Below are 18988 nucleotides of genomic sequence, written 5' to 3'. Positions count from 1 at the left end.
CGTTGCAGAGTTATATAGAAGCAGAAAATTAATTTTAACCACTTTTGAGAAAACAATTGCTGCTCAGTTCAAGAAAATCATAGACTGTTTTGTTTTTTACAAACTACACTTTTTGCAGTTAACAATAAAATACCTTTCCAAAGAATTTTCCTTCCAGTTTACTTACAACCTACTCTGAAACCCAAAAAAGCAGTCCAAGTAAAAGAAAAAATTCTGGGGTAGTGAATTCAAACGGTTGTAACTATTGAATGGGTGTGGGAATTTTTTGAAAATTTGGCAGATAGATTGTAAATGTCTTTGAGTATCAAATGCAATATGTTTGAGCCCTGTATGGCAAACGACAATATGGGTTTTTTGTTTCAAAGTTATGCACACGTACTTTTGCCGCACCCTGTAGCTTGAAAAGAGAAATTTTGCAATAAGTTTTTCTTCTATAACTATCAATTTCTCCTGAATTAACCTTTCCTGAAAGCCTCTTCTGAGATTTCTAATTTTCATCCCTAAATTCTTATTCTGTAGAATGGTTGGTTTCTGACCATTTTTCTTGTCCATCTTATATCATTTTCTGAATGTAGAAAACTTTGCATTGACTCCATGATCATCCTGCCAAAATGCTAATTTTTCTAGAACATCTCTCATAATTATGCAAGAAAAACAAAGTTCATCAACATCGTAATTTTTTGCATATTCATGTTCTTGCTTTTTTTCCAGTCTATCTCAAAGTTCAATGTAATGGTGATCCTCTGACGTGGTGCTCCTTTTCGTATGATTTTTGTGCACATGACATGGTCACATTTTCTTTTATGGATGAACTAATTCCATCTTCATTACCAAATATTCAGGGACGTGGGTGAAAGAAGTACGAAAATACTACACACCTTTCACCTGTCAATGAATAATGAATGTTAGAACAAATAATCTGATTTAAAATTCGGAGGGAAAAACTTTCCATTTTCACTTTGGAGATCCCACGCAAAAACTTGTGGTTACGTACGTTTTTTAAGTGGACATTAAAATGGCTCGATCCAATTTTCAGGCATGAGTGGATTGAATCATCACTTCCCTTTCACTTGGTCCATTTTTAGGACTCTGCAAATGTCGAGCGAAATGTAATAAAGCGCTTGACCCTTCCGAAACGGGACTGGAGTTTTGTCGTCAATTAGAACCCGTTTCCGATTGGGGATTCTAGTTTTACGGAAATAGAAAATATCCAAAATGAAAAAAGTTAGAAATTTCATGATGAAGGGAATTGAGACAAAATATGAGACTGTATAAATATTTTTCAGAAAAAAACATGATAAAGTAGGAAAAATGGCTGACTTCAGAGATGGAAAATAACAATAGAAGTGAATAGAACCTGAACTAAATGAGTAAAAAAGACACCCGTTTTGAAATTAAAATCAATGGCATTTCCAGGAAAACGAGTAATAATTTTGTGAGTGGGGATTTTTCGGTGTAAGAGAGAAGAATCACAGTTTGAGAACATGAAACGGATATCTACATGAGATGAGAGTGGACAATATGTGAATGTTAACACAAGGAAAGATTTTTGAAATTTTTAAGAATATCCGTTCGAATACTGATTGTATACAGAATTGTATTGAGTGTAGGGAATGTTGGCATGTGGGGTGTCGTTGTATCGTGGAGTGTGGTGGGCTCTGAAAAAATGTGAGATTTCAGCATAACGAGCTCGAAACGGTTAGATTTAGACAGGTACTTTCTTTCAGAAACTTTTTTCAGATTCAAAATGTTTCTTCCGAACCGTTTCATTTTTGAACCGCTTCGACATCTTTTTTTGTACAGGGTGGCGCACATCACCCGGACCGATAAAATCATGTATATCTTGAAACATAAGAATTTTCGAAGCACGAAAATTGATGGAAATCTGATTTTAAACGTCTAGGTATTCTTATGATTGTCTAATAATGAACGGCGTAATGTTTGTCGCCCGTCGTTATGCGTCGTTATGTAATATGAAGAAAATTTGGCACTCTTCTAGAATCACGGAACAAAAAACCACGGAACAAAAAATCACGGAACGAAAAAATCACGGAACGAAAAATAAAATGACGGAACGAAAATTTTGGGTAATCCAAAAATTTCTAGGACGTTCATTCACGAACCCTATCCTGAGATCTAACCTTGACATTACATTTTCTTTGCTCAGTATCCAAAATGACACCCGAAATTTGGTATATTGAGTCCTTAAGGTACACTAGTTGATAGTATACATGGTTAATAGGTTACCTAGAACCTTTCCCAGATGTTCTGAGGATCATGGGACATATGAGAGTTAGATTAGAGGCTGCAACGAGCAGAGTTATTAAACTTGCCGTCGTTTTTTGGGTGTCCCAGATGAAGGAAACACGATGATTCAGCCTAAGCCTATAATTGAAGAAATCTTTTCTAATTCAAAACTAATTCAAATATGTCATCTTGGAACAAAATGTTGGTCCGGAATAAGAATATCCTTGGGCCAAATTGAGTAGAAATCTTGGCATGAAATTTCTTGCCTCGGATTTTTCATTTTTCAAAAACTGGATGATATTTTTGGATTGAGGAAGCTTTCTTCAATCACAGGCTTAGGCTGAAACGCCATGCTTCTTTTATCTGGAACACCCTAAAATGTCAGCAAGCTCAATAACTGCTCGATGTAGCTTCAAACTGAATTTTCAGATGTTCTACAGGTCCTATGTACCCTGTTAACTAACGTATCTTGAGAAATACCCTTTTTTAGTATACTTTCGGGTATTAAACAATGTAAAATTGATGCAAAAGTTAGTATTTCGGATACTACTTGTCAAAGTAAAGAAGATAGCATTTTTGGATTACCCAAAATTTTCGTTCCGTGATTTTATTTTTTGTTCCGTGATTCTAAAAGAGTGCCGAAAATTTCACAATTGATAACTTTGCTCGGAGACGATAAAATTATTAGGCCGGTTAATTATGCGCCACCTTGTTTTCAGTAAATCTTCAAAATTTTCTTACTGTGAATTTGTGTATTGTGCTGCGATGCCTGACATGATCACATCATCGGTTTTGAGCATCAGCCCAGCTGACAAGTTTCTGCAAAAAAGACACTAAAATTTCAATTCGCCCATTCCAGACTTTTTTTCATCATTGATGCCTAGCCGTTAGTTTGATTTATGATGGAATTTTTGAAGTGTATGACGATTCCCAAAAGAATAAGAAAAACGTAAGAAATTTCCAACATGGTGGTATTGTTATGAAACGCTAGGGAGTTTGAAAAAGTTGATTTGTGAGAAATTATGGGATTATTGAACGCGCGTGGGGAATCCCAACGGGGGGATAAACAAGAAAAAACTATTAGATATTTTGTTGTTCAAATGACCAAGAACATAGATGGCCCATCTAGGATGGAACAAAGTCGGATGAAGTGTGATAGGGATGTGTCCTTTTATAACCTAAATTTTTTTACAAAATCACTGATTTGATAGGTGATTCATAATTCTAACTTATCAGATTCCCCTCACGTTATGTACCTTATCCACAATTTCGTTCGCGTCAATGGCCGAAGCTTTTTTGCAGCAAGATAGACGTAGGAGTATCAAAATGGAGCAAAGTATCAAAAAGAAGAACGGAGGTTCAAAAAGATCGCACAATTGGTGTTTGCTCACTGAGCACTAGACAGTAGACTGTTTTCTTAGCAAAAGAATGACTCACGAGTTAGTGGGAGAGTTGCTGGAAGTTGAAGTCCGAAGAAGATCATCTGGAAGGATTCCACAAATGTCCTGGCTGCATGATGGCGTGTCATTAATCACTGAACATGGGGTTTGATCTGAAACGGCTTCATACGGTATAAAAAATGGGGTCATCTTATATCTTCTTTACCTTGTCTATCCTCTCCATAATCTGTTTCTGCTAAAATCAACTCTTCCATCAAAACGTCTATTCTAGCAACACCACTGACTTTGGTGAACATGATATCTTCAGAAATGGATTTCGATAGAACCTGAAAATCAATTTTTTTTAATTTTCAGATTTTTTCGCTAAAAAGACTTACGGAAAGTGGTGTGAGCAAGAAAAAGGTTAGATCTCCAACTCGTGTTGTTTCCAATGGCTTGTTGACTTTCACATATTTTTCAAAAGCTGCGAAAAACTTCCTTCTGGCACTGAGTACCAAATTACAAGCAGGTGGGGAGAGACCCGGAGCAACTGAAATTTGAGGGTTTTGAAAATTCGTTTGAACAAAATGTGCATTTTGAATTTACCTGGGTTGAACAGAACACAAGCCTTGAGAGCGACAAATTCCTTATTATCAAGTTTCAAAAACCGCATTGGCTCCACCAACTGATCCATAACCTTTTCACAGTCTCTCAAATAGAATCCATCAACACTGAAACATTTTTACATTTTTAAATTTCTATATTCATTCTTACTATTCTTTCAAATGTGGTGTTGTTTTTGAAGCTCTTGGAATGTACAAATCGTTGAGTAATTTTAATGCATCATTTGCTCCAACAGAGCGATAAGCCACGCAGAGGGTCACGTGTTGTCCAGCAAAGTTTTTAAGAAGAACAGCCTGAAAATATTTTTTTTATATTATTTCTCGGTAGGTTTCAAAAACCAGCAGAACACATGGGCAATGGAATTTCACGTCCTCTTATCACAATTTTTCTCAATCCGCTTTTCTTGAAGCACAGAAACTAGCAGTGAACTTTTGCATTTTTTTTAATGCTTTCTTTTGCTAACCTGATCTGCCCCAGAAAGTTGCGTGAATTCTGGAATTGTTTTGGCCCATTCTATAACCAACAAAAGCTGACTATGCATGGATTTGAGAACATCGTTCAGTGTCGCAGTGCTATCCGCATTTGCAAGTCGCTGAAATTTGAAACCGATTTAATTTTTTCAAATGAAAAATAAAGTATAGTCAAAAAACAAACATTCTTGGATTTCGTGGTGTATTCCACGTTTCCGGTCTGAGTGATCACTGTTTCTCGGAGACTTTGAATTGTCATCTCTGATTTTAAAAGACTTTCTAGGAGCTGCTCATAGTCTTCATTAGGTGATAAAGCGAGTTCTGGAGATGTTCTCGGTGTTGGATCATGTGCCGTGTAGGTTTTGACATTGTCTTTTTTCTCTCTGCAATTTTCGGGTGCATGAAAAAAAACTGGCGAATTTCATAGAATTGAAATTAAAAACGTACCGTTTCCCAATAACATCCCGTTCACTTTGAACTTGATCATCTCTCATCCCAGAAGCTATGCATTTCATAAACCGACAGTATCGACAAACTGCTCGATTATCTGAAATTATCACAACTCGAGCCATGATAATTGTGAAAAACCTACGTTTATCAATATCGCACTTGGATTCAAATCTGCAGTGATAGTCATAATTTCTTCTTACGGTCCTCCGGAAAAATCCTTTACATCCGTTGCAAGCGATTGCTCCGTAGTGTCTTCCAGTGGCCACGTCGCTACAAATATGGCAAATGGAACTGTCCTTTCCTGAAAAATACAAAAAAATAGCAATTCTAATTCAAAAACGCTTACCGTCCAAGAGGTCGGGCTTGGTCTCCGTGTTGTAGGTCCCCAACATTTGACCTCTGTAATAAGGTGAAGAAATCAATAAAGTAGGGTTTTCGGGGTGGCGGACGTTTGGGGTGAAATGAGAAGAAGACAAGAAGGCAAACAAAACAATCAAGAGAGCGGGACGTGAAGGAAAGGAATGAAGGTAAAACTAACGTGTGTTTTGTTTCTTTCCCCAATCCTCTCCGTCTCTCTGTTCGAATGATCGGGGAAAGATACATCAAATGATACGCCGTTGAACAGTTTTTTTTTAGGAAAAGTGCAAACTTTCTTCACTTTTCGAAAAATGCGTCGGTCAGACACATCGAGATCTCTTATCAGTAGAAAAAAGGGTAAGAAGCACGTCAAATCAATAGACGAATGTGGCGTGATAGTCAGCAAAACTGTCCCTTCCTATCATTTCCCCTAAATTGATTCCCGTTTTCTCTTCCCGAAACAATCTAGAACAATAAAGCAGGAGCTGGTGTGGGGAAAATTGAGAAAATTGCAAGTTCACCGTGAGAAATGAATATTCCCGGTGCACACGTGATTGGGAAATGGCAACAACGTGTGTCAGAGAAAAGAGTGTTTAGAGAAGAATCAAGATGATGAGAAGAGAGACATGTGTCAAGAGAAGAACACTGCTACACCGTCTTATTGTTCATTGGAGTGCTCTTCGCACTACGATGTAGTAGGTATTGAGAAGGTCCGTTAATTGCGAAATGTGAGGCGTCTCAAGGTCAAATATATTTGTGTTTGCAAATTCGCTGAAAAAATTAAAATTTTGGAAAAGCTGATCGAAAACTTTCAAAGAGCAAAACTAGATTTTCAATAATTGTGATTTGAACAGTATACAGAACCGGCCAGAAGTATTAATTTGACCTACATAGTAAAGTACGAATTTGGATGTGAAAAAGTATTCAGTTATATAAGATTGAACATTTCTAGTTCTACAAAACAAAAATAAAACTGCCTTTTTATAGTTAGAAACTTTTTTTACAAATTCATCGAAATCAAATAAAAATAAACAGTTTATCGTGACTCTGAACTCAGTGCTATTTGTGTAAGTTTTCAATTTCAGTATCTTCCGGAAATGTCTACTGTATTTTTAGGAGTGCAAATTTGCCTATTATTATCCAAAACAGGTAAAATGAAAAACCTTTTGCCGGACACTGCAGCTTGATGTTTTTCTCAAACCAGTTTTCAGTTCAGAACTGACTTGAAATACCACAGCATTAAAAATAAGCATGTAACCGGAACTGAGGTTTTTTGGGAGTCTATTGGCGAATGAAACCGAGAACGGAGAAGCAAAAATTTCGAAGCTCTGTTCGATCAATTTTTGGTTACTTTTTTTAGGTTCTTTTTGAAATGTAATGTTTCAATTCTGTTTGCAGTAGGTCACTAACCCAAAACTGCATGAAAGTTGAAAATTCTTCAATAGATACAACTCAGAACGACCAATCGGAGTGACTTGCAAAAATTCACTAAAAAAACTTCAGATAACACTAAAGCACGTGAGTTGAAAAACGAGAACAAAAACGTTCGAATTTCACAAAAGTTCATATTTCACTATAGTTTGTTTTTTTTTAATTCAAATTAGTCGTATTCATATAAAACGTGCTACGGGAAAATGCAGGTGATCTGGGACGTAATATTTGATTTGTTCTAACCCTTCATACCACAAAACTCAACACAAAAAATTGAACAGAAAAGAAGTCAGTTTTTTCTGTATCAAAGATGATGATACGAAGTAACATTTTAATGTCTGAACAACTGTAATCAATACATTTCCCGATCATGATAACAACATGGTTAGAAAGTTGCAGAAAAAAAATGCGTGGAATAAATATCTTCTTCATCGGTTCGATATAATGTCATGCAGAAAACACGTTGAATTCACGGGTGAAGTGAAATTGAACATTTGATTGAAGAACTAGAAGAAACGTTAAATTCAATAGACATTAATTGGCATATGAGAAAATCTTGATGAAGTAAAAGAGGTGGAAGAAAAGATTCTTGAAATACAAGTGCCTTATTACTGAAAGTGTGAAGGAGAATACAAAAAATGGTTTCCCACTTTTTGTAGTCAATATTAGTTTTGTGTTGGCAAATGGGCCAAACATAGACACAGGTTGTTGTTTTTGTATAGTAACGGGCCACCTGAAAAAAACGTAAAAAGCGGTGATTCGAAAAATTGTTCTTAAGGGTTCAATTTTTAAAAATCGTTGAAATGGAATACAGTTGACGTCATATCCCGTCGGTTTACATGCGCGTGAAATTCAAGAAATGGATCCTTTCGGAGCAGAACAGAGCAAACAAAATTCCGATGAATTCATCTTTTTGGCAGAAAACAATTTTTGATCAAAAACTGGAAGTCACAATTTTGCTTGAAGGATAGAACGAATTTCTTCAAAAAATCACACAGGTGCTTTTCTGATTTTCAGAAAATCTGACTTACTATACTAAGAATCAAGAAATTTTGATGTACTCAAATTCAATTATTTGAAATTTTTGATCTCTAAAAACGTTGGTTTACGGAATTCGCTGACGGAGCGGAAACGGAATGTGATAAACTTGCAATGAACAGGAAAAGGCATAAATAGTAATCAGTTTATAGTTTGTGTGCAGCATCTCATACTGATAAAAGTTTATGAAAAAGATATTCAATGAAAAAATAGTTATTGCAGAGCAATGATCGGTTCACTTTGTGATTGGTGGAAGAAAATTTGTGGTCGATTTTTTTTTTCTGGTTTTCATTTAAGATCAGTTTACACAGAGACACCAAAAAAACAGGGAGGGCAAATTGAATCACACACTCTCACAAATAGGCGCCACATTGAAACCACGCGCCTCTTCCCTAGTACTTTTCTCTCTCTCAATATTCAGTCATTGACTCCTGCAGAATTGTTTTTGTGTGTGTGAATTCTGTGCCTGAAAGAGGAAAAAAGATATAAAATACCAAATGAACGTGGATCAGAGTTGTAATCTTGTCCCATCTACAAATGCCGATTATCTGAACGGATCAAGGACGTTCCACTAGATTTTCTTGCGATACACCATGAAAAAAACTCAAGAAGGAGAAGAAGAAAAAAACTGTCAACTACTGACATTGTTGCAAAGACTGATGGTCACGCTTACAAATGCAATAATCACGTGGTGGTCGCGTTGGTAGTTTTTTCTATGACAATTAGTCGCAAATTGCAGATGATAAGAGTTTATCAGATACTATTAAAAACGAGAGAAAATCGTTGATCAGAATACCAAGGAACTGGTGGGAACAAAATGAGCGTGTCGGTGACAAATAACCAGAGAAGAAAGTACTTATTCTGGAAAAATATGGAATAGGTCTTAGACAAGGGCTACAGTCTAGTTCTTGTTTTTTTTTAAGTCAGAAAGTACAAGTTTTGCAGAAAAAAGTTGTTTTCACAAGGGTGCAAAAAAAATAGTACATGATTTTCAACAAAAGTGATCACTAATCCTCTGGAGATGAAAAAAAAGAATCTCCACGGAACCAAAATAGCTGAACATCCCTAATCCATTCACAACGTCAGTGGATAACCTAATTTTAGCATTTTCATGTTTGAAACTGGAAGATTAGGCCTATAACTATTCTAACTCCAATATACAATCTAGGAAATTTCCAGGGTCAGATTTCTGATTTATAGCCACAGTAATGTTCTAAAAGAACGCCACCATGAAATCACTTCAAGCTCAATTATCTCGGTTCCATGGAAAGATATGAAAAAGGTGTCAATGGTTGGGATGTTTGTCATAACTTAGCCAACGTCTTTTTAGTTTACCATTTTTTTCAAACGTTTACTGAAATTGAGATAATTAAATCACAAGGTGGGGTCTTGTCTGATGCATTCAAGTTTCCGTGAACATTTTATCAGAATGGCACCCAAATTGTAGTTTTTATGGCCTAGATGTCTCGGTTTGTGTGGAGGATAGTGAAAAGTGTGCAACTGACAAAATGCTTATTATAATAATAATAAAAACTTTTTGTCTGTTTACTATTTTTCGATGCGTTTCACAACAACCGAGATAACCGAGATACATCGGCTCAAAGAAGATAGTTAAAAGGGTCTCTGTATATTTTTACATGTTCTTGATACCTAAAATGATCACAACTTGTAAAAAAAGCTATTCCGGAAAATGCAGTTGTGACTTCATTTACTCTGCCAAGAAACACAAAACGTCGGAAATTGTTGAAATGAAAAAAAAATTTGTAGTATTCATAGAAATAAACTAAACTTGAACTAACTACACTGCTCCATCTCGCCTTTTAAACAATTCCGCTAGACCAATTATATAATAAATGTATAAGGAGAGTTTGCAGAACTCTATACAATTACATCAAACAAGCACAATCTTTCTGACACTTCACCTTTTATTAGTCTGATTTAATATTGAAGCTTTGTAAGAATGATAGTTTGAACTATAACTAGAATAAATCGAGAATGATGTTATGAACTCAAGCCATTCATTTCAAAGGACAACGTTTTTATTAGAGTTCTAATCGAGTTCAGTTATTTAAGAACTTTTCCAGTTTTCTAAATTGCAAACGTCATATCAAAAGCTATCGAAAAAATCGAACACCGAAAAGAATGATGATCGGATTTTTTAAGGTCAGAATATGTAGGTGGATTTATCAACAGTGGAAATCTGGATAGAACATTTTTAGAAACACATCACTTTCTTGAAAACTTGGCATAAAACAAGGTTTGAAAAGAAATTTCAACAGGATTATATTTACGTTTTTTGAAACTTCACTCAAAAAAAAAAAGGAAAAAAAGGGAAAAAAAAACCAACCCAGGAAGACGTGTCTGCTCAGATCCATTGTTCAGGCTGGCATAGAAACATTGCACACGACTGGAGACGAAACCGGAAGTTTGGTGCATTTTGAACACCTTTTCTTCTTTTTCGTCACGTGTGTTAAGCTTTGGTCTTTCTTTCCTGAAAAAAGTAAGGAGAGAATAAAGACAACAGAAAAGAAAAGATAATTATAAAACTGAAAGCAATTATTGCCAGTAATTGTTTCCTGGAAGATAAACTTTAGAGGGGATACTCAATTTAAATGCTGCGAATATTAACATGTCATTTCAATTGTGTCATAAAAATAGTTGCGGGAGGTTTTAGTATTTTTTTTTCCATAAACTTCTACTCACTCTTATTCCCAAAAGATTAAAGCGCATCCTTTAGTTACAAACGTTTCTATTCAAACCACGTCAAATTCACTTATTCATCTGTTCGATCAGTTTGTGACTCATTTTCAGACTATGTATCGGTATTTGAAAATTTTTCGAGCTTAACGAATTAACTGAAGCAACCTACAAATATTTTTCAATGGAACAAATTAGGTAATGATATTTTTGCAAATTATAAAACAGAGTATGGAACGAAATTTGCGTATTTGTGTTCAAGAAATCAGAAATAAAATTCCAATTCCGGCTTTGATAAATCTGAAGATTAAATAATTTTCGTAATTCTAATAAACGTATAGATCATGAATAATCTTTTCGTAAGATCAACTTTCATTTTTATCCTTACAAGGGAATGTCGTTCAGGAAGCTTGTAAGAATTTTCTTTAAATTGGCTCATTTATAGAATCGAGTATGGGCTTTTACGTAATATTAGTCTCTACCTGCGAAAATCGCTGAAACTCGAGAAAAACCGATCTGAAATTATAGCATTTTCACCAGTCTCATCGCCTCCATTCTCCGGTAGCATACTGGCTAGAAGGAAGGACCACGAAAGCACACATGCTGGTTCGGGTCCTCGTTCCTTTATTTTTATTTTTCTTATTTTTTCAAACTTAAAAAGTCGTTTTCGAGGGGTTTGGCAAATGGGAAACACTTTTTTGAAAATTTTCTATGATCTGCAATGATTTTCGAATAATTTCAAAAAACAATTTTTTTTGAAAAAAATCACCATGGAGTCCCACACTTTCTTTGACGAATTTTTGAAAATTTTTTCAGAACTCTCCAGAAATTGGTCCATTTTGCTCTTTTTGAAGTGGAACTTTATTTAAATCACGCACTGATGAAATTTTCTTTTTTTTTGTACTTTTGTTTTACTCTTGCACGCAATGCCGTGGAGGAAGGGGAGAAGAAGGGAGGCGATGAGACTGGTGGAAATGCTATAATTTCAGATCGATTTTTCTCGAGTTTCGGCGATTTTTGCAGGTAGAAACTATTATTACGTAAAAGCCCATACTCGATTCTATAAATGAGCCAATTTAGAAAAATTCTGAAGAGCTTTCTGAACGACATTCCCTTGTTAATATCTAATATTGAGCCAGAAAAATTAAAATACAGAAGGAGAAATGAACAATACGTTCACAAGTTTTTTGTGCTAGAAATAAGGAAAGCAGCATTTCGAGGTGTTGCTGAAAGTTCTTGTGATACAGAAAAATGAAAAAAAAATATAAAAATTGAACAGCGTACAGGAAAAACTATTCCAAAGAAATTCTAAAGCTGAAGTTGATTGAAATCAAGCTTTGTCAGAGTAGGGCAATAGAATATCCAATTCTCTGAAATTTTCGGATACTTTCGGAGAACTACACCGATTGATAGATATTTGGTTTTTTTTTTGTGAAGAGTTTCTCTGACGAAGGCTTCTATCTGACAAAGTTCTTTTTTCGAAGAAACTCGTTTAGTTTCAAATAATTCCTAAAACAATTAAAACAGGCCGGAAATGGAATCAATTTAACTAAAAATTGTTACATCTTGCCCAAATATTATTGATTTTCTGCTCGCTTAGCTAATTAGGTTGTTTTCTTCATTGATAAAATGTGTGATTTAAGTCGGGCTCTTGCTTGAAGGACATAAACCATTTTTTTGACATACTCCAAACGTATCTGAAAGAAAGTAGGGGCGAATGTTGATTATCCAATTTTTCAAAATCTGTTCTCCAATCAAATCTTTGAAAAATGAGCAGAAAAATAAAACTAACCTACTTACAGGTTCACGTAAAACCCTAAAAGTCATACTTGCAAACATTGTTGAAGACCCTGCCTGGAAAGCCCGGATAGGAATTTTTTGGTCAACATATCTTTTAAAAAATTTTTTGATGAATTTTTGAAAGTTTTTAAAACGAAAAATCAGTTTTTGAGCACCCTTATGCGTTTTTTTACACCTACTGATATTTCGTCGGCTAATTTTCAGTATCAGGGCCTGTTTTGAGCATTAAAGTTCGATATTTACAGTTCAGTTTTAAAATGAGGTGCTATACACAATTTTTCTCCAAAAAAAAACAAGCTATTTTTCTTAAATTTCGAAGCTGGCGCCAACTGTCCGGGCCGGCCTTTAACAAACACTATGAACCAAGAAAAATATGGTTTTTTTATTATATATTTATTGTATTGAATTCAAGAATAATTTCAGAAGCTCCGTTTCCAATATCACCAGAATAATAAGTTTCCTCACATATAATTATTGTACGGCGTCGAGGAACGTTTATTTAAAGGTGCACAATCAGACCAGCAGGAAAATAGTCGTTTTGTGCCGTTAAACTCCACGCGGCTTTGAAGCTTCTTGATTTTTCAAAAATGAATACTTTTCCTATTTTTCTCGGTTTTAGCTTTCTGGTCCGAAGATGCGCCTTCAAATAAGTTTTAGCCACAAAGTTCATTGCAGTAAAGAAAGAATACTGAATTGCATTTTTTTTTCAGAAGAACTTGCTTTTTCACCTTATACTTATATCACAAACTCTCTTGCTGTTTTTCAAAGATGTTAGTGCATTATTGAAAATTTTATGGTAATTGCTAAAAGTTTTGAGAAATTCACATGAAGAACTTCACATGTTTTGAGAACTTCACATGAAGCATTGCCTAAAAACTGAGCAAAATAATGTTAAGTATTAAAACCATGAGCTTGATCTTTGCAGAATGAATCGTTTATCTGGAAGTGTTTCTATTCATAACGCGAGCATCCCTACAATAAGCCGTTTTCGACACGGTTTAAGCCATAAATTTCTAAATTCAGCTTCCAATCCTTTCCCCGCAATACGAAAAACTCCAAACTCTGAAAAAACCAACAGCTAATTTCGTTTGGTAGAAATTTTATTAGAAGACCCAGTATGTTTGACACGAATGCAATGAGAGAAGTGACTTGCATTGCTTACACAACACAAGGGAGACTTTACAAAAGAAGCAAGAGATAGCAAAATAAGTAGCACAGGGCAACATGTCATCTAAACTGACAAAAAATTGGGGTTCGCCAATTTTCGCCTTATTAATAAAGATGAGATGACACTAATGCCATGAGCCGGTGAGAGAGAAGGGGGAAGGGGATGGTGGAAATGTGAAGAAGTGAAAAAAATTTAAGGGGTAAAATAAATTAACGATTTGTGAAATTTAACAACAGGTTCCGAAGAACCCCGAAGTATTGAACTGTATCAGGTGATTGGATTTGATTTAGAGCTCAGTGTGTCCCTCCTCATCGGCCTCCTCCTCGGCCTTCTCCTCCTCGGAAGCTCCAGCTCCGTCCTTTCCGTTGGTCTCGAGGAACTTGGTGAATCCTTCGATGGTACGGTCTCCGGTGTAATCGATGACCTTGGAGGATCCAGCTGGGAAGAACTTGATGGTTGGGAAGGATTGGATCTTGACGTCTTCGACCTGGAAATTTTATAAGTTAGAAACTGGAAGTCAGACCTAGAAGCTTCATTCAACTTACCTCGTTGAGGGTAGAGTCCATCTTGGCGATGACGATGTTCTCGTGGTCAGCGTACTTCTCTCCGAGCTTGTCCCAGGTTGGGGCCAATTGCTTGCAGTGTCCGCACCATGGAGCGTAGAACTCGACGAGAACGTTCTTGGTGTTGTCACGGGCGACTTGCTCGAAGTTCTTTCCAACGAGAACCTTGACGGCGTTCTTGTCCCAGTCCTCTGGAATGTCCTCGGACATAAGGTGTGGCTTGACGGATCCATCGAGGTAAGATTGGGTGAACTTGGAGATGTTCTCAGTAGTGATCTCCTCGAAGTCTGGCTTGAACTTGGTCATGTCCTCCTCAAGAGAGATAAGACGGATGGCTGGGAGCTCGTCCTTCTTGAGTCCGAAGAATTCCATGATTCTGGCGTTCTCCTCAACATCGGTGTTGATGTAGACGAAGAGGACCTTTCCCTTGAATTGCTTGGCGGCGTTCTTGAACTCAGTCTCGAGCTTGGCGAAGTCAGATGATTCCTTGGAGACGAAGAGAAGGTTGTGGGACTTGATCTCTCCTCCGAAGATAACGGAAGCAGTCTCTTGGGTGAACTCAGAGACGAGGGCAAGACGGTTGGCTTGAATCCAGGTCTTGAGGGAGTCTTGGGTGAGCTTCTCGTCGAAGGCAACACGTCCATCATCGAACTTCTTGAAAAGAACGATTCCCTCTCCCTTAAGCTCAATCTCAGACTTGACAGCGTCTTCGGTGGAGATTCCGAATGGAATATCGTCGATTCCGGCGGCAACCTCGAGGAAGGTCTTGGCGTCATCGGATGCGGTATCCTGAAAAGATTTTATTATTAAATGTTACAGTCGATCAATCATTGTTGCATAATAGTTCATTGGATCTTATCTAGTGCATTCCCAGGACACAAAAATCTTAGCACACGTCAGCACACCAACTGTTACCTAGTCCACGTCAGCATAGAAATTGCTAAACACTAGCGTCTCTTTACTGTACACACTCTCTCACTGACCCACGTCTTCGCCTATTATGGATGCGCGGAGATCACTCATACGCACACAAATCGGGTCCGAAAAGGATTACCGAAATCGGTCAAGGGCGCTCGATCCACTCGTTTAGTTCTTATTTCTTACCTTGAAGTATCCAATAACAACAACATCAGCAGACTCTTGGAGCTCCTTAACGGCGTCGGCGTCGTTGAGTGGCTTGGCGACTGGTCCGGTCTTCTTCTTCAACCAGGCGATGATAGAATCGTGGTCGCGTCCTCCGTTGTATTCTTGTGGCTTTCCGTTGCGGAAAAGCTTGAGAGTTGGGTATCCGCGGACCTCGAACTTAGACGAGACTTCTCCGTGGACGGTGGCATCGAGCTTTCCGAGCTTAATCTCAGATCCTTCCTCCTTGAGTTGAGTGGCGGCCTTAGCGTATTCTGGGGCAAGGGATTTGCAGTGTCCGCACCATGGGGCGTAGAACTCGACAAGGATGAATTCGTTTCCGTTGATCACTTCGTCAAAGTTGTCCTGGAAAAAAATATTGATTTGCTTTGAACGCGTTTCAGATTATTATTCAAGTTCTTATGCTGAAAATAAAGTTGTTTTTCACTAAGTCCAGAATACTATGCACCTATAATTAGAAGAAATCAAAACATACCTTAGTAAGAACGATGACATTCTCTTCTTCTTCAATGACGGCAGCCGAGGCGCCCAAGACGAGGAAAAACAGACCGACGAGCCGGAACATCACGATGAATAGTGAATGGATCGGGAATGTCCTCTTCAGCAAAGGATGGGGTGTCGACGCTTACTTTGTCGTGGAACACGACTATTGGCCCACCCCCTGCCCCGCCCACTTGCGCTCATTGGCCGTGCAGTTTGTGGCGAGCGGTGAGAGACGCGTTGCATACGACGGCAACTCACGTACACCGACCCCTCAGCGAAAGAAAAGGGACAAATTGCATCTTTTAGGAAAAGAAAAAAGTAAGACAAGGACACTGGGTCAACTGCATGGGGGAAAAGAAGAGAGAATAATGAATTGAGAATAAAATGAATAGAAAGTTAGAGTATTTTTGGGTCAACGGCATTTACGGGCAAAATGAATAGAGAGAAAGGGGAACTCGTCGTCGTCGCCGCCGCGCGGAATGACAAAATATGACAAATTGGATGGGAGAAGAGAGGGAGCGCGGGAACTACACTCCTAATGTAAATAATGCAGCAGAGCACAAATGCATAAATGACAGCATGTTTCCTGGATGGACGGCTGGCCGAGGTGTGAATGGTAGACACTGACACTATTATTAAGCATGTTCCTGTCATTAATTTTCCTGAAAAGAATTGCCATACTATTCGGTTTTCTGATCTTCGAAATTTCATTTATCATCATGTATAATTGTTATATTGCTTCTTTTTCTCCTTTTATCATGTTCAAATGCTCTGTTGTATGCAATCTGGTACCCAGTGTGTTTGAAATTATTTTTCCTAGTGCACACATGCAACGTCCAGAAGAAAAAAAAGAAAGAATTGGCATATGGTCCTTTCTTTTTTAGTTGGCTCAACCAGTAAACCAAGTAGTAGAGTAGAATGGAGAACAATAACAAAGCGGGTGTGCATAATTAATTTGGCTCACAGTAGGAGCTACGTTACTTGTTTTGTTATTGAGAAGTTTTTTAGGTTACTGATAGGGGAGAATAAATTTGGGCTCCGGGAAATTTTTTGACCGTGATAATTTAGGTGATTGGAAAGTTTTCAGCCTGCAAAAGCTATTTCACGGCTTGCAATTGTGTTTTTCTGGTAGGACACACTTTGATATGCAGAGCATTCCCAAATATAATTTTTCAAAACAAGATTTCCGATTTTTTAAATGTTCCATCACGAATAACATATTTAAAACTTAAAAATGTTTCATTTTACGAAACCAATCTATTTTCCTGTACTGTCACGGTGGCAAGATACCCTGAAGCCCTTATTTTTACTGATAAAAATTCATGAAGTTTCAAACAAATGAATATTTTTGACAGCGATTTAAAGACAGTGAGACACAAATCCTTTGAAACTCTAATATCGTCTGGTTTTTTTTCCAAACTGTTGTTTTTTTCAGAGCCCATTCTTTTTTTCAATCGTCTTTTTTATTTCTCTCCGTACTGACCTCCCATATCCATGTGTCATCTATACATCTCTCAATTGTCCAGCAATTGTCCTTCGTCCCGACTAAAGAGGTTCTTCTTTGCCTCATAACCCTACACTTCCCCCCCCCCCCCCCCATCTACTCGTAGCGTCTGCGTCCCTTCTCTCACACACTCTCTCACTAACAAAATGCGAATAGCGTCGCTCGCACGTCTCCTGCTCAACCAACTGCTATGACAGGCAAAACCTAGAGTCGTCGTTGTATTCGTTGTGTCAATCTCTCTGTCTCATCAATGTCTCCCACCATTGTTTTTTCTCCCCCCTCTCACCCTTCCCGACTATCCGCGTAAGCAAAAAATGGGGGTCAACTGATATATGTCGTCGCTCGTTCTTTATCTATCTCAAGCACCATGTCAAGGCCATCTTCGGGTCCTTTCTTTTTCCACGTAATCTCTTCCACGATATCTCATCGCATCCCCCGTATTGCGTTTTTGATCGGTAAGAATACCTGCCGCGCGGCCCGAGGTTATCTTATCTACTAGTCAAATCAGGTCGATTGGTTAGCCAACAGCACACAGATAAAATCCAATTGTGGTCTAAATGGAATACCTGAAATTAATGAGAGGGGAAGAAACCGAAAAACAGAAATTCACGGTACGCGAAACTTCTAGTACGTCACAATGTTTGTCATATGTGCTGAAGAGCGCGAGAGGGCACAAGATAAGCACAAACAAGTAGTGTATCGCAAACCACAAACAGTTCAATCTTAGATACTTTCACTTATCGATTTTTTTCAAAGTTTCAAGCTCTATATCAAGATGTCTGAAAAACCACCAAGGAGGTAAACATTTTCACCTGTTTATACCCCAGTTTGCACAACTAATCAATAGTATTTGTGTCTCTGTGTGACTCGAATAACACAAACAAATTGTTGCGAAACATCACTTTTTTCCTTTTGAGAGCATTTTCTGTCTAAAAAAATTCCGAAAAAGTGTCAGTTGAACAAACGATAGTTGTTTTGCTTGCATTGTGACAAATAAGATAGGCGAAATTTTTTAATAATAGGAATTTCGTAATAATTAGTTCCCATCCGACCAAAAAATAACACACTGTTGTTCACTAGTGCCCCTTTTTCCAGCTTCAAACAAAGCCATGTTTTCCGGTGAGCCCTATCCCTCGGGCTCAGCGGCCGCGGCTTCTGCCATTTACAGCAATGGTAATGCATACATTCGTCATCTATTTCAAGCAGCAGGCGCATGCTACGCTCTTGATGAGAATGTTTGTTGTGGTGTTTGTGTTCTTGAAGGCTCTTTCCAGCAACGCGAGCCCCTATAGTGTCCACTAGAGAGAACAAAGTGAGAGCTTCTCCCCGTATTCCCCGCTATTACTGGTTTGATGTCTGCTTCTTGCTAACACGACTGCAAAACGACTAACTGCTCGCTGTCGTTTGGTCATCGATTTTCTTCATGTTACGAGGCTCAGCGCATTCCAACATGAAACATGTTTTTGCCTATGGAACTTCTCAATTAGGGCTTCATTTTGCTGAATTCGAATGCTCAGCTACGTTTCAAACACTACACCGAATACAAACACACCTTCCCATCTTAGATATATCAACTCCTAAAACTGACATATTTACTACTACACAGATAAGATTTGTGCATCCATCATCCCCTC

The 18988-nt window shown here is 37.6% G+C and overlaps 3 protein-coding genes across 3 annotated transcripts; 1 reads left to right on the top strand and 2 right to left on the bottom strand.

Annotated features, from left to right (window-relative positions):
* Positions 1-1558: 1558 nt before the first annotated feature.
* Cbr-nhr-35 lies at positions 1559-5562 on the bottom strand (the record flags this gene model as incomplete). Its single annotated transcript, XM_002644506.1, has 12 exons — positions 1559-1658; positions 2989-3066; positions 3685-3799; positions 3853-3973; positions 4025-4176; positions 4233-4357; positions 4401-4543; positions 4714-4842; positions 4905-5103; positions 5168-5267; positions 5313-5471; positions 5517-5562. 12 exons carry the CDS (start codon positions 5560-5562, stop codon positions 1559-1561), a joined length of 1467 nt encoding a protein of 488 aa, XP_002644552.1.
* Positions 5563-13947: 8385 nt separating this feature from the next.
* Positions 13948-15932, bottom strand: Cbr-pdi-2 (the record flags this gene model as incomplete). Its single annotated transcript, XM_002644505.1, has 4 exons — positions 13948-14148; positions 14207-15013; positions 15329-15712; positions 15843-15932. 4 exons carry the CDS (start codon positions 15930-15932, stop codon positions 13948-13950), a joined length of 1482 nt encoding a protein of 493 aa, XP_002644551.1.
* A 1412-nt stretch (positions 15933-17344) lies between these two features.
* On the top strand, positions 17345-17422 carry CBG27693 (the record flags this gene model as incomplete). Its single annotated transcript, XM_045239615.1, has 1 exon — positions 17345-17422. The coding sequence occupies one exon, from the start codon at positions 17345-17347 to the stop codon at positions 17420-17422; it is 78 nt and encodes a 25-aa protein (XP_045099533.1).
* Between the last annotated feature and the right edge of the window lie 1566 nt (positions 17423-18988).

This window comes from Caenorhabditis briggsae, assembly GCF_000004555.2.
Source record: "Caenorhabditis briggsae complete genome, chrX, whole genome shotgun sequence".
Classification (NCBI taxonomy): domain Eukaryota; kingdom Metazoa; phylum Nematoda; class Chromadorea; order Rhabditida; family Rhabditidae; genus Caenorhabditis; species Caenorhabditis briggsae.
Note: the sequence above shows the minus strand (reverse complement) of the source record. Positions and strands in the feature narration are given on the sequence as shown.